The sequence below is a fragment of the Schistocerca serialis genome, chromosome 4 (assembly GCF_023864345.2).
Source record: "Schistocerca serialis cubense isolate TAMUIC-IGC-003099 chromosome 4, iqSchSeri2.2, whole genome shotgun sequence".
NCBI lineage: Eukaryota > Metazoa > Arthropoda > Insecta > Orthoptera > Acrididae > Schistocerca > Schistocerca serialis.
The window spans coordinates 580630827-580646808 of record NC_064641.1 but is presented as its reverse complement, the minus strand read 5'-3'; the positions used below and the strand labels follow the sequence as shown (position 1 = coordinate 580646808).

Below are 15982 nucleotides of genomic sequence, written 5' to 3'. Positions count from 1 at the left end.
TGCAGTAAACATGTACATTCTAAAAGCCATATTACTTGTTAGAAGACTGTGGCTCAACTTTCGTTCTGATTTGCATCAGTACAGTACCAGAAATAAATAAAAATTTTACATCAGGAGCTACAGAACATCACTATATGAAAAAGGTCCACAATATGCAGGTTTGAAGTTAACCAGTGTGCTGCCCAGTACCGTTATGATTCTTCACACAATTAAGCTTAAATTTCAGCTAAATCCCTTTTGCACATAAGAAGAGTATCATACTTACACGCAGAATGAAAAATGTTTTGAAAATATATGTAAACTGTGTTAAGCAAACCATTTTATTTGTAATATAATCATTTTGTTCATCAAGAAGAACTTATTACTATCAAGAACTGTAATCTGTTTTTGAAGATATGCAATGAATCATTCAATGTTGAATAACATTATTATTATTATTATTATTATTATTATTATTATTATTACTATCTCTATAATACTAAGTAACATTAAAAAATGCTCTACATATTTTCAAAATGAAAGCGATGTCCTCATCCTGACAGCAGAATTAATCATATTGTTCTAACTGAACAATGTATGTTAATTTCTCTTACAATGAACAAACATTTTATTTTGTCCAATTGGTTTTAACTAACATTGTATTAACAATTTTCATCATAAACTACCATTGCATTGTTGAAGTATATACTGGTAAAATATATAAATACCTTTGGGCAAAAATATCATAACAATGGACAGGACACCTGCAATCAGTAAAGTGAGACAGTGTGTAATTCGCCTCCCAAGCACATTACCAACGAAGTGTGCCACACTTACAGCAGGTATCTGTAGAATTCCTTGTGCAATATAAGCAAGAAAAGGATTTTCTCCAAATGTAGTGTTACTAAAAAGTAAAGTGAACATGGCAAGTGCACTAGCAGACCTGAAAGGAAAAAAATAATGGTAAATTAACATTGGGGTGTAAGATAACATGCACCATCAAGAAGTTTACATTCAATGTGGAGTGATATCATGTAATATCTGATCCCTAACATAATATTTGTTGTACAATCGTTATTGAAGTAAAACCTGCTGCCTGAATGTCAATAACCTTCCCATTCACCTAACGTATCTTTTAGTTATAGTTTTGTGAAATATATTAACAGGGTGCAAAAATTACATTTTCAGAATACCACATAAAAGTAACGTAAGGACATGTGATGCAACACTGACACTATGACATATCCTAGAAGATAAGCTGAAAAAGGGAAAACCTATGTTTACAGCAATTGTAGATTTGGACAAAGCTTTTGGCTAAGTTGACTGGATTACATCCACAGAAATTTTGAAGGTAACAAGGATAAAATGTAGGGAGCAAAGGTAATTTATAACTTTACAGAAACTACATTGCAGTTGTAATAGTCACAGAACATGAAAGGTAAGTCATAGTTGAGAAATGAGTGAGACAGCATTGTAGGCTATCCCTGATGTTATTGAACCTGTATACCGAGCAAATGAAGAGGGAACCGAAGAAATTTAGAAATGCAGTTAAAGTTAAGGAAGAACACATTTCCACTTAGCAAGAGTGACAAGAAACATTTCAGATTACATGAGTGGTTATAATGAAAATTTCAACTCTAGTATTGAAAACAATGGACAAAGTTCGAGAGTACTGCATAACATGTTTCAAACAAGTACAGGGCATACATAAAGTCTGGGAACACATTCAATTATTTATTGCACAAGAACTAAACACTGTACAACTGTCATACATATTGCAATTTGTAGAGAAACCCTGAAAGTTTTTTTACTAACATTCGATATGTGAACCATGAGTGACCCGGCAGACATCAATAATGTAATCAAATTCTTGCTGTACCCATCCTAGCATGGCATTGTCAACTGTGGCAGTCACTTCCCATATTCTCTCCCAGAGATCTGCTACAGCATGTGGTAGAGGCAGTACATAGACCAGATCGTTAATGTGTCTTCACAGAAAAAAGTCACACAGAGTGAGATCTGGTGATCGGGGCGGCCATTTCATTTCATGAAACATCTGTCCTCTTCTGTAGCATGGCCGATCCATCGATGTGGCAGCTACACGTTCAGGTACCCATGAACTTCATGATGAAAATGGGGCGGAGCCCCATCCTGCTGAAAAGTGAATGGAGAGTCTAATTGCATTTGAGGCATCAGCCATTGCTGCAACATGAGGAATATCCAGTGACAGAGCTCTCGGCAAAGAAGAATGGCCTGTACAGTTTTCAACCTGACAAGGTACAAAAAATATTTACCTTCGGGGAATCACGCTCAAATTCAATGCATTCGTGTGGATGTTTTGTACCCCAGATTCAACAATTATGCCTGTTCACCTTCCCATTAGTGTGAAAAGGGGCTTCGTCACTAAAAATTAAGCAATCAACAATGCCATCCCCATCCTCATTCAACTGTTGCAACTGCAAACAAAACTCAAAATGCTTCTCTTTATTGTCATCATTGAGCTTCTGCACTAGCTCCAATTTGAATGATTCCATAGACAGCTTCTGCTGTAGGACTTAACACACTGACATTGGAGCCATTTCAAATTTACAGCATGCATGACGCATTGATTTCTTTGGACTCCTTATGAATATCTCTCGTACATGCTCCACATTCACTTCATCACACTGGGACATCCACTTCTCTTTGCCAGGCATTAGCAACCTGTAAAATGAATTTGTTATGCCAGTGGTAAATGACGTTCCTTGTTGGTGGCTTCTTACTGTACTTGGTTCTAAACATCCGTTGAAAACATCTGAGCACTCTTGTTTTTGTTGAACTTCAACTCACAGAAAGCTCGCTTCGCACCTGAACTAGGCATGTTTGCAAATAGTGCTGACTATTGACAAATTACAAAACTACGCTGTGGCAGTATACATGGAGAAAAAAAAAATCATGGCTTCTCTCCAAAATGACATATGTATGATATCTGTACAATGTTTGGTTTTTGTGCAGTAAATAACTGAAAGTGTTCCTGGTCTTTATGTACACCCTGTGTATGCCAAGTAAAGGGATACAAAAGACACACCACGGTTTGACAGCCATGTTACAAAACTGTTGGAAAATCACTGAGAGCTTCCTAGCAAATTTAAATGTAGTTACAACCTCACAGAGAAACAAACACTGAACGAAGTGTCAGGAGAGTCATGCATAAGGCATTCAGCAAACGTGAAAGTAAAATTCTAGCTACCAACTTGACAGGAAATTTTAAGAAGTTTTTGTTTTACCTTAAATTTGCGCACAGATTGAAGCCATCTGTCCAGACATACTGCGATCATAATGGCATTGGAATGAGGACAACAAAGATAAATACATAATTTTTTTTCCAGTACTGCTTCACTGAGGAAGATCACACACTAATTTCTGTCTTTAATTGTTGCATGAACATCAAAATATCAGATTAAATATAAAAGTAAAAACTTCATAGGCCAAGAGCAGTAACTATAACTTTATTTTTTATGATCAGTTCCTGCACTCTAAATTTCCATCATTGGAGTTGTAAAGCATATAGATCAAAATTATAATCATAACAGGGTTATACTTGTTTACGTAACATGGATGCACACAACAAATCTAGCAGAAATACACCTTAATAGAACGTCCATCATCTGTACAGTATGTTTTGTTCCATCATAACAAGTCATGTGTAAATAGAGAAATCATCAACACAAACAGAAAAGTCAGGAAGATATGTAGCATTTTCTCTAATGTTACATTTATTGAAGCAACAAGCTCACTGTGAGAACATTTCACAAAGCGCAACCTGCACAGAAACAACTATGGTAAACAAATTGCAGGGAAAGAAATATTAGGAAAAAATTAACAGCACACAAAAACAGGTGCAGAGACCTATACCACTGTCAATGAGGGAAGAAATAGAAGATACAATACTACATCCAGTAACAGACTCAAAACAGCCACAAGATGAAAGAACAGAAGAGGAAACATCACACTGCCCTGCAAAGGAGGGAAAGGCAGTGTCATCACCAGCAAAAGAAGAAGTTGTGGCAGAGATCCTGCAGTCAAAATACGGGAGAGGAGAAAGAAGCAAGGAGTAGGATTTTTTTGTACTAGCAGGTAAAAAGAAAGGTACCACAGAAAATCAAAACATTAACACAAATATTTCTAATATAAGAATATTGCAGCAGAATATACAGTACACATCCAGTAAATTAGAACACAAAGATGTACTAGTAGCTGCAGAGTTATCGCATGTGTTTATTATATCAGAACATGGGCTAAAGGGAAATGAACATACAGGAATAAAAAAGTTGCTAATTTCTGCAGATATGAACATAAGAGTGGAGGGGTGGCAGTTTGTGTACACAGTAAAATAAAGGGTATCATTCCATGGTCAGTACAAAACTGTACAGAAATGCTGTTTGAAACTGCAGCCATACAGAGTACATAATAAGGGGGAAAATGTGTGATAATAGGGCTCTACAGGTCACCAAACAGTCAGATAAATGGATTTCCAAAAGAGTTAGAAGTCAAGTTAGATAAGGCCAGCAGGGAATTCCCTTATATAATTGTAGCTGGTGATCTAAAGATTAACACACTAAAAGACAACTGCTATACAAGGAGTTTTCAATACCTGATTAAAACTTATGGACTTAATTTAGCAGTAGACAGTCCATAAGATGCTGTAAATACAGAAACATTAATAGATCATGTGGATCTCTAATATAGCACAGAGCAGGCAGATAGTACGAGTCATATACACAACCATTGCAGACCTCTATCAGATATTAGTTGAATTAGTAGGCAACATAGGAAGGCAAGAAAAATATTTGAATAGTTTAAACAAACTAAGCAAACAAACATAATAGGCTACAAAGGCTATTGGAAACCTAAGACTTTAGTCAAGCATACTTAACAGAAAACCTAGATAAAGGATGCGAATCATTCTGCAACGCATTAGGCCATTACACAGATGTTGCATGTCCATTAGTACACAGGGAAATAAATAAGATGAATAATAAAAATTGGGTCACACTAGAGGTAAAAAGGAAGAGGGGAAAAGTATGCATGAAAATTGTCAGCTAAGGCAAACCCAAGAAAATAAGGATGCACATAGGGAACAGAAGAAATCATACATGGGATGAAATACTAAATTGACATATTATAAAACCAAGATAGCAACCTCAACAAATATGACTAACACCATATTGTCTCTCATAAACAAAGGGACGAAAGTTGTAGGTGTGGAAACCACTGATAACATAACACTTTAGGTAAATGGGAGGGAACTCAGGGATGCACAAAATGTCAGAAATACTTTAAACAACCATTATATTGAAGTTGTGGACAAATTAATAAAATTATATTTATTTATTTATTTATTTATGCATTTATTTTCCAAAATTAACACAATCAACAGTCGATATGAGACAAAATGCTTATTCCTGATCCCAACCACTAAATCATAAATTTTAAAAATACTATGTAGTCTAAAAACAAAAAAAAATCACTGTGGGACTAGATGGTATATCCACTAAACTAATTAAATGCTGTTTACAGTGACATTAGTAAAGACATTAAACTGTCTGATAAACTTATCTATACAAAAAGGAATATTTCCAGTGCGCCTGCGGTTAGGTTAGGTTAGGTTAGGTTAGGAGGCTGCAAAAAAAGACCCAGGAAATTACAGACATATAACAATTACATCTGTACTCTCTAAAATAATAGAAACCATAATAAAAGACAGAATATTAAATTTTACACAAACATGCAATATTCTCAATGATGAACAACATAGGTTCAGAAAGGGCAAATCCACCTAAACAGCAATAGCTGAATTCATAACACTTTTAACTAAAGCACTTTATGAACAGAAGGAAGTCTGTGGTATGTTCCTGGACCTATCTAAAGCATTTGATTGTGTACACCATGGCATCCTATTAGAAAAGCTTCACTTATATGGTACAACGGGGAAAGGAGTGGACGTTATTAAATCATTTTTGGAAAATAGAAAGCAGTGCGCAGAAAAAAAAGCAAAAAGTGAAAAAACATGATTACAAGTGTCTTTTCAAATTTGGAAACTGTGTCGCATGGGGTTCCTCATGGATCCATCCTTGGTTCACTACTTTTCATTCTGTACGTCAATGATATGACCAAAACAGTATCTGATAGTGTAGTCGTGTATGCAGATGACATTTCATTTGTTGTTACCAGTTCTACAACAGATGACCTGCAAAAGAAGGCTTTGCTAAATATGAAATGCGGAAACAATTATTTCAGGGAAAAAAATCTCTTTATACATGGAAACAAAACAACATATATATGCAGATACATGCAAACATAAAACACACCTTGGACAACATTACTGGCAGGCTTGGAGACAAACAGCTATAAATTTCTAGGTGTTACAGCGGATAGATAAATGACGTAGGAGAATCACATAAATAACATTTGCAGCAAAATAGGGTTCAAGCATATTTCTGATGAGAAAAATGTCAAAGTCAGTCAATAGACACACACTATAAACAATGTACTATGGACTAGCCCATTTGCGCCTCTCATATGACATCCTGGTTTGGAACAGCTATCTGCATAAAAACTAACTGCACTGCATTTCTAAATGGAGAATATCACAAACATAATAAAAAAAGAAAAAAATGACTATCATACAGAAGGAAGTAGGCTAAAATTACCAGACAAACCTGTAAATGCTATACACATACTGTACAACAGTCTACCACAATGTATACAGATGTTTCTTTTTAAAAGAACATTAAAAAGACTTCTGATCAGTATTTGCCCTTACAGTGTTAAAGAACATCTTGAAATAAAAAATTAAATGGTGTGTCAGCTCAGTACACACTGCAAAGGGAAATTGCAACAAATGTACCAAGATGTACAGAATCACTTCAGGTATGTAAGATGTACAAAATTATATTTTGTGTCAAAACACCGATGCTGCTGTCCTCTACTTTTTATCAGTTTTTCTTGGCAGTGCTAAGTAGAGACCAAGGACTTAGAGAAAAATCAATTATCATCATTGGTGCCTTTTATAATGTACTTTTAATGACATTTTTTGTGACTATTTTTGCTAATGTAAGCTTTATGTAAACATTATGTGTCCAATATCATTATAAGAAATGATCCATGGACAAATAAAGAACAAAGAGTTACAGGAACACAAAGAATGCAATATGTCAGCATGTCAAATATAACACTAGGTTTATGTAAAATGTCATACATGCTGCACGAGTTACACAAGCTCATGTTCACACAATATATGAATGGCAACAGATGTTACCAACTACCACCAGATGGCACTGGAACTGTGAACATCCAGAAGTATGTCTTAACATATTAAGCACGAGGGAGACATTACATCCCAGGAATACACAAACTGATTTTTAAAAACCAATTTTTTTTAATTTTTGTGATTAAAACTGTTATAATATTATAAAAGAAAGTGTTTTACATCAATTGTACTAACTTACTACACACATAATCACATACATTACATGGCAAGAACAATGTAGAAAATTTAACAGTATCAAATAAGCTTAGAGGATGTCATTCAAGGTTAAGTGGTAAAATTACAGACACAATGAGGAAAGTACATATCATAAGATGTTGGTAGTTCATAAAACCTGTGTAGTTCTCAATCTCAGTACTCATTCATCTGTTGTATGAACATGAGCTTGGATAGCTGGTGCATCATGCACAACAATTTATGTAAACCTTGTTTTATACTTGAAAAGCTAATGTATAACATTCTTCATGTTCCTGGAATGACTTAGAATGATGTGACACAATATATTGAACAGATGATGAAGATTCATTGAGGTGTATTTGCATAAGGGGTGTGTCAGAGATACATGTTATGTAAATATGTACCACATCCCATCATATCTGACCTCATTATAATTATAATTTCCATCTATATGCTTTATAGATCTGATTGGGGCAACTGAGATTGCTCAAAACAGATACCAGAAATAAAGGTATAATTAGTAATATTGGATGTTGAAGTTTTTATCTCTATATTTAATGTTATTCTAGATCACCCACATACTTGAGTAACATCAAGCATGTACAAAATATCAGATACTGAAGTAAGTGACCATGTAACAGAGAAGAAACTGAAATCACTCAACAGAGGAGTGGCTACTGGACTTTATAGGATACCAGTAAAAGTGTACATAGTGTACGCAAAACTTGTTCCTCTTCTAGCAATAGTGCACCATGGGTTGCTGGAGGAGGAAAGTATTCCCAACAATGGAAAAAGAATGTGGCTCATAACAGAGGCATTTGCATATACTCTGAAGAGCCTAAGAAACTGGTACACCTGCCTAATATAGTGTAGAGCCCCCAAGAGCACACAAAAGTGCCACAACATGATTTGGCATGGACTCTAATAATGTCTGAAGTAGTGCTAGAGGGGATTGACACCATGAACCCTGCAGGGCTATCCATAAGAGCATGAGGAAGTGGAGATCTCTTCTGAACAACACGTTCCAAGGCATGCCAAATATGCTCAGTAATGATCGTGTCTCAGGAGTTTGGCGGCCAGCAGAATTGTTTAAACTCAGAATTGTGTTGCTGGAGCAACTCTGTAGCAATTCTGGACAGGTGGGGTGTCGCATTGTCAAGCTGGAATTTCCCAAGTCCACCAGAAAGCATAATGGACACGAATGGATGAAGGTGGTCAGACAGGATGCTTATGTACATGTCACCTGTCAGAGTCATGGCTAGAGGCATCAGGGGTCACATAGCACTCCAACTGCCCCACACCATTACAGAGCCTCCACTAGCTTGAACAGTCCCCTGCTGACATGCAGGGCCCATGGATTCATGTTATTATCTCCATATCCGTACAAGTCCATTCCTTTGATACAATTTGAAATGAGACTCGTCCGACTAAGCAACATGTTTTCAGTCATCAAGAGTCCGATGGTATTGATGGGCATTGGTGAAGCGTAAGCTTTGTGTTGTGCAGTCATCAAGGATACACAAGCAGGCCTTCAGCTCCAGAAGCACATATTGATGATGTTTTGTTGAATGGTTCATACACTGGCACTTATTGATGGCCCAGCACTGAAATCTGCAGCAATTTGCAGAAGGGTTATCTCTGTCACGGTGAGTGATTCTTTTCAGTTGTCATTGCTCCCATTCTTGCAGCATCTTTTCCCAGCAGCAACAATGTTGGATATTTGATATTTCACCGGATTCCTGATAGTCATGGTACATTCATGAAACAGTCCTATGGGAAAATCCCCACTTCATTGTTACCTCAGAGATGCTCATGTGCTGATTATAACACAATGTTCAAACTCACTTAAATCTCGATAACCTGCCATTGTAGCAGCAATATCTAACAACTGTGCCAGATGCTTGTTGTCATATAGGTGTTGCTGACCTCAGCACCGTATTATGCCTGTTTACATATCTCTGTGTATGAATGCTCATGCCTATACCAGTTTCTTTGGTGTTTCAGTATCTCTGTGACATTGGGCCAGAGTGCCAGTTGGCCCTTAACACAAAATAAATTTAATGCATTGAGTTTTAACTGGCAGAAGGGTCCATTACTGCATGATTATATTTGATTGTAGAACAATCACTGGAAGCGGTCACATGCACGCAATCTCAATGAGTATGCACATGGCATAATTCAGAGTGGAACAAACATATAAAACTATGTGAAGGTAAAAGCAAGTCACAACGAGATTCATAGGAAGATTCATTGACAAATATAGTCTACCCACAAAGGAGATAGCAACCAAAAGCCTCATTCAACCAATACTTTAATATTTCTAGTCAGCCAGTGATCCACACCAAATAGGATTTAAAGGGGAAATGGAGAAGTTCCCAAAAAAGCAGTGTTCCTTTACAGGTACATTTAGTAAAAGCATAAGCATCACAGAGATGTTCAGACAACTCCAGAGGTGGACACTGCAAGAGACATTCTGTATCATGGTGTGGTATACTATTAAAGTTGAGAAATGATAAATTCCTAGAAGAGTTGAACAATATATTGATTACTCCTACGTGAAGCTCATGAAAATACTATGAAGGTGAAATTAGAGAAACTTGGGCTTACATGTAGGCTTCTCTCTTATCTTTCTCCCCATGAACCATTCATGGCAAACAGAACAAGGGGGAAGTGGTAGTGACACGATTACACTACTGGCCATTAAAATTGCTACACCAAGAAGAAATGCAGATGATAAACGGGTATTCATTGGACAAATATATTATACTAGAATGGACATGTGATTACATTTTCACACAATTTGGGTGCACAGATCCTGAGAAATCAGTACCCAGAACAACCACCTCTGGCCATAGCAATGGCCTTGATATGCCTGGGCATTGAGTCAAACAGAGCTTGGATGGTGTGTACAGGTACAACTGCCCATTCAGCTTCAACACGATACAACAGTTCATCAAGAGTAGTGAGTGGCATATTGTAATGAGCCAGTTGCTCGGCCACCGTTGACCAGACATTTTCAATTGGTGAGAGATCTGGAGAATGTGCTGGCCAGGGCAGCAGTCGAACATTTTCTGTATCCAGAAAGGCCCGTACAGGACCTGCAACATGCGGTCGTGCATTATCCTGCTGAAATGTAGGGTTTTGCAGGCATCGAATGAAGGGTAGAGCCACGGGTCATGACAGATCTGAAATGTAACGTCCACTGTTCAAAGTGCCTTCAATGCGAAAAAGAGGTGACCGAGACGTGTAACCAATGGCACCCCATACCATCATGCCAGGTGATACGCCAGTATGGTGATGACAAATACATGCTTCCAATGTGCATTCACCGCGATGTCGCCAAACACGGATGCAACCATCATGATGCTGTAAACAGAACCTGGATTCATCCGAAAAAATGACGTTTGGCCATTCGTGCACCCAGGTTCATCGTTGAGTACATCATCGCAGGTGCTCCTGTCTGTGATGCAGCATCGAGGGTAACTGCACCCATGATATCCGAGCTGATTGTCCATGCTGCTATAAATGTCGTCGAACTGTTCATGCAGATGGTTGTTGTCTTGCAAATGTCCCCGTCTGTGTCTCAGGGATCGAGACATGGCTGCACGATCTGTTACAGCCATGTGGATAAGATGTCTGTCATCTCGACTGCTAGTGATACGAGGCTGTTGGGACCCAGCACGGCATTCCGTATTACCCTCCTGAACCCACAGATTCCATATTCTGCTAACAGTCATTGGATCTTGACCAACGCGAGCAGCAATGACACAATACGATAAACCGCAATCGTGATAGGCTACAATCCAACCTTTATCAAAGTCGGAAACGTGATGGTAAGCATTTCTCCTCCTTACACGAGGCATCACAACAACAAATCACCAGGCAGTGCTGGTCAATTGCTGTTTGTGTGTAAGAAATTGGTTGGAAACTTTCCTCATGTCAGCATGTTGTCGGTGTCACCACTGGCGCCAACCTCACGTGAATGCTCTGAAAAGCTAATCATTTGTATATCAGAGCATCTTCTTCCTGTCAGTTAAATTTCGCATCTGTAGCACGTCATCATTGTGGTGTAGCAATTTTAATGGCCAATAGTGTAGTACCCACCACCACAGACCTTAAGATTTCTTGCGGAGTACAGCTGTAGAGATATGTAGAAGAAATAAAAAGTCTAAGGTTTGCCGAAAAACATGTGATTCCATCAGATAGCAAAGGACACGGAAGAATTGTTGAATGGAGTGATTAGTGCCTTTAAAAGAGAATGTAATATGAAAAAGAGCAAAAGTAAAACAAGGCTAATAGAATGCAGCCAAATTAATTCAGGTGATGCTAAGAGAATTTAATTAGGAAATTAGACAGTAAAATCCATAAATCAGGTTTGTTATTTGGGGAACAACAGAACCAATACTGAAACTTCCTGGCAGATTAAAACTGTGTGCCCGACCGACACTCGAACTCGGGACCTTTGCCTGTCGCGGGCAAGTGCTCTACCAACTGAGCTACCGAAGCACGACTCACGCCCGGTACCCACAGCTTTACTTCTGCCAGTATCTCGTCTCCTACCTTCCAAACTTTACAGAAGCTCTCCTGCGAACCTTGCAGAACTAGCACTCCTGAAAGAAAGGATATAGCGGAGACATGGCTTAGCCACAGCCTGGGGGATGTTTCCAGAATGAGATTTTCACTCTGCAGTGGAGTGTGCGCTGATATGAAACTTCCTGGCAGATTAAAACTGTGTGCCCGACCGAGACTCGAACTCGGGACCTTTGCCTTCCGCGGGCAAGTGCTCTACCAACTGAGCTACCGAAGCACGACTCACACCCGGTACCCACAGCTTTACTTCTGCAAGTATCTCGTCTCCTACCTTCCAAACTTTACAGAAGCTCTCCTGCGAACCTTGCAGAACTAGCACTCCTGAAAGAAAGGATATAGCGGAGACATGGCTTAGCCACAGCCTGGGGGATGTTTCCAGAATGAGATTTTCACTCTGCAGCGGAGTGTGCGCTGATATGAAACTTCCTGGCAGATTGAAACTGTGTGCCCGACCAAGACTCGAACTCGGGTCCCGAGTTCGAGTCTCGGTCGGGCACACAGTTTTAATCTGCCAGGAAGTTTCATATCAGCGCACACTCTGCTGCAGAGTGAAAATCTCATTCTAGAACCAATACTGATTATGACCAAAGTAGAGATGATGTAAATTGCATACTGACAATATCACAGGAAGCATTTCTAAAGGAGAGAAATTTACTAAAATATAATAGCAATTTAAATGTAAGAGAGTATCTTCTGATGGCATTTGCATGGAGTGTAGCTTCATATAGAAGTGAAATATGTATAATATATATTTGAGACAAGCAGACAGGAAGAGAATAGAAGCTTTTGAAATGTGGTGCTATAGAAGAATGCTGGAGATTAGATGAGTAAAAATAATGAACTGAATCAAACCATGGAAAAGAAATTTATGACACTCTTTCAGTAAAATAAGGGATCAGTTGATAGGACACATCCTGACGTATCATAGAAATGTCAATTCAGTAATGACAATGTAAGGAATTGAGAGTGGATGGGGATAGAGGAGATAAAATACGAGATTTTCTGTGGGTGTTTCATTTACTTAGTATGTTATAACTGTATATAACTGTCATTGAGATGTAAACTCCTACTTTCGTCATACAATCCTGTATAATGCCAATATCAACTATTTTAAATGAATTTGCTTAAGTGCAGTAAGAAATGTTTTGTGCAATAGTGTCTTTTACATACATATGGTAACTGAGGATTGCAGTACCTAGATAAGCTTAAGGTACATACTTGCCACACATTAAAAGAACAGTATTCTTGAATAGGTTTTTGTTGGTGAAGATAGTTTTGACACTCATGTTTGGACTTCTTTGTTGAGACAATATATTCAGCTTGCTGAACATATCTTGTGGTACTGGCTTGCCATTTACTTTAGCAATATGTTGAAGAACCTTGAGAGCCTCTTCTGGATGGCCCTTGCTAATATACCACCGAGGAGATTCAGGCAGATACCTGCAGAACATAATTTATCAAGGTACTATCACATTATCATTGCAGAAATTCAATTTCACATTTAACAGATTAACTGACTCTGCTGATCACAAACATTTTGAAAAAGTAGTCGGCCTATTTATTGGAAGATTGGAAGATTAGAGTGTACTTTAAGTGTCATGCCTGCATTGCTCAGTCGGTAGGAGTATTACCAACAGAAGTCAATGTTCCTGGTTCATGTACCAGTCCAGAAAATAGTTTTAATTAGGAAGGATCGGAACAGCACCCACTCTGCTGCAGAGTAAAGTATTCAGTGTTTATGGTAGAAGTGAAATCTGATGAAGTGCAGTTATCCCTCCTTACCACATTTCAAGAATTTCTATTTAATCAAATGAAATGTAACCCAGGATAAATATACCACCATGGTCCATCATATTAATGACTTATCAGGTAATAATAATAATAATAATAATATCAGACTTTTGCAGATGATTGAGTTACATTACATTGTACTGTCTGGAAGAGCTGCACAAACATTCAGTCCTGTCTTAATTAGATTTCAAACTGATGCAAAGATTGCCAACAAGTCTTAAATGTTTATAAATGTAATCAAAACACCATAAAAAATTTAAAAATCTACTTACTATCAAGTGATACAGATAATAATAGATTAAATCTCATTAAAAACTGAATTCAAGAGTCAAACATTTTTGTACACCATTGATCATTTTCCATGAAATCAGTTTCATCACTGTAACATAATACAGAATGTAGTAACACATATGGGTACTTAAAAATAAAATACGTTAATGTCAGTTAATTATACCACACATATTGGACACAGCAATAATAAAGTACACCACAGAAAAATTTCTAAGAGCTAGTGCCCGTAAGTTATAGTATAATACAGTATAGTACAAACCCTGTGCAACAGTAATCGGGTAGAGCATACAGGACTTAACTGTATGAACTGCAGAAGCATAACTACACAAAATGTAAACACAGCACACAATAATATAATAAACTATAGGAAACTCTGTTAAATGCTAATATTCTCCAGAGGCACCTCAAAGAATTCTTTAATAGGATAAAATGGGTTATCTGATAGGTAGCTGTACCACTTTGCGACATGCACAGGTCCTCTATTTTATTTTTAAAATATTCTTGATGTGAGGGGATCATCCACATACAATCAGATCCTATGATATACGAGTACAAGACAGGAAAAGTCCCGAGTACGTCCCCCTAACGTAATATAAGCTCACTAAATCCCTAAGTTTGGCAATTAGGTATGACACCCTAAGATATATTTTCAGGCAGATGATTGATATGTTCCAGTGGAATATGGAGTCAATGTAAACACCTAAAAGTTTTAGTGACTTATTTTATACTTTATTTGACATTCCCATTTCGAGTTATTGGGTTTTATTAGGCTTACACAGGAGTATTAGATTCAAATTTGTCAAAGGCCATATCAACAGTTTCTTTTGCTATCCTATTCAGATCTGAAATCCTTCAACACATGGTAAGTAGTGTCGTATCATCGGCATAACATATGACAGAGTGAGCTATATTATTAGGTAAATCATTGATTGCTCTAATGAAGAAGGGTCCTAGAATAGATCCTTGGGGAACATCTCTGCTGGTTTCCATCAAAGAGGAATTTATATTTCTGATACAAATTGTTTGCTGTTGCATAAATAAGAATACATTACATTTAATGTGCTACCCCACACACAATAAAACTTCACCTTCCTTGGTAGTAAGTCAACAGGAATGCAATCTAATGCTTTGATTGGATCACATAATAGCAGTGACACCATGTTTTCGTCTTTGCGAGGTGTTCAAGTTTGATACACAAATTCCAAAATGGCTGCTGTTGTTTTTCTGCCCTTGCAAAAACCAAACTGACTGTTACATAGGAACTTGTTTTTCTCAGATTAGCTGCTTATTTGTGTATGTAGCAGTGCCTCAAATATCTTTGAAAATATTGGAACAATTGCAAAATTTTAAGCAAAATCATCAGAACAACAAAATTTATATATTTCATTTCCTTAAAAAAAAAAAAAAAAAAAAAAAATCACAACATTAACGTAAGAACTATAAACAACATAGGAAACAATCAGACTGGGAAAATGAATTTGGAAACTTCATTTGAAAATAAATAAAGAACAGGCCATGGAACACTAGCTGTTTTTTTTTTTTTTTTTTTTTTTTTTTTTTTTTTTTTTTTTTTTTTTAGAAAATAAATAAAGCAATTCAAGAAGTCACTACATAGAAGTGATTTGTGTGCACATGCAAAGATTTTAATTAACAAGTGATTGGAACATATGCAAAAACTGCCCATAAAATAGTAATGAGGGGCATCTTGTGCATGAAATGTAAGTATTGGTAACACGGGAAGTGTGTGAAAATAAACCTGAAGTACATAAACAATTAAGATCACTGGTCATCCCATCAGTACACTGCACAAGCAGCAGAAAATAAAATAAAATAATCCAAAGATAA

At 37.2% G+C, this 15982-nt stretch overlaps 1 protein-coding gene and 1 non-coding gene across 3 annotated transcripts in view; both read right to left on the bottom strand.

The window, feature by feature from the left end:
- The window catches only part of LOC126475320 (solute carrier family 22 member 7-like), a 185736-nt gene that overhangs the window by 18385 nt on the left and 151369 nt on the right, over nucleotides 1-15982 (bottom strand). For both annotated transcript variants that reach the window (XM_050103103.1, XM_050103104.1), the window contains 2 exons: nucleotides 13274-13495; nucleotides 708-922 (listed from right to left, as the gene is read on the bottom strand). In XM_050103103.1, coding sequence (XP_049959060.1) covers nucleotides 708-922; nucleotides 13274-13495 — 437 coding nt within the window. The remainder of the gene's footprint in view (nucleotides 1-707; nucleotides 923-13273; nucleotides 13496-15982) is intronic.
- Nucleotides 12199-12273, bottom strand: Trnap-cgg (transfer RNA proline (anticodon CGG)). Its single transcript has one exon. It is a non-coding gene; the product is annotated as a tRNA-Pro (tRNA).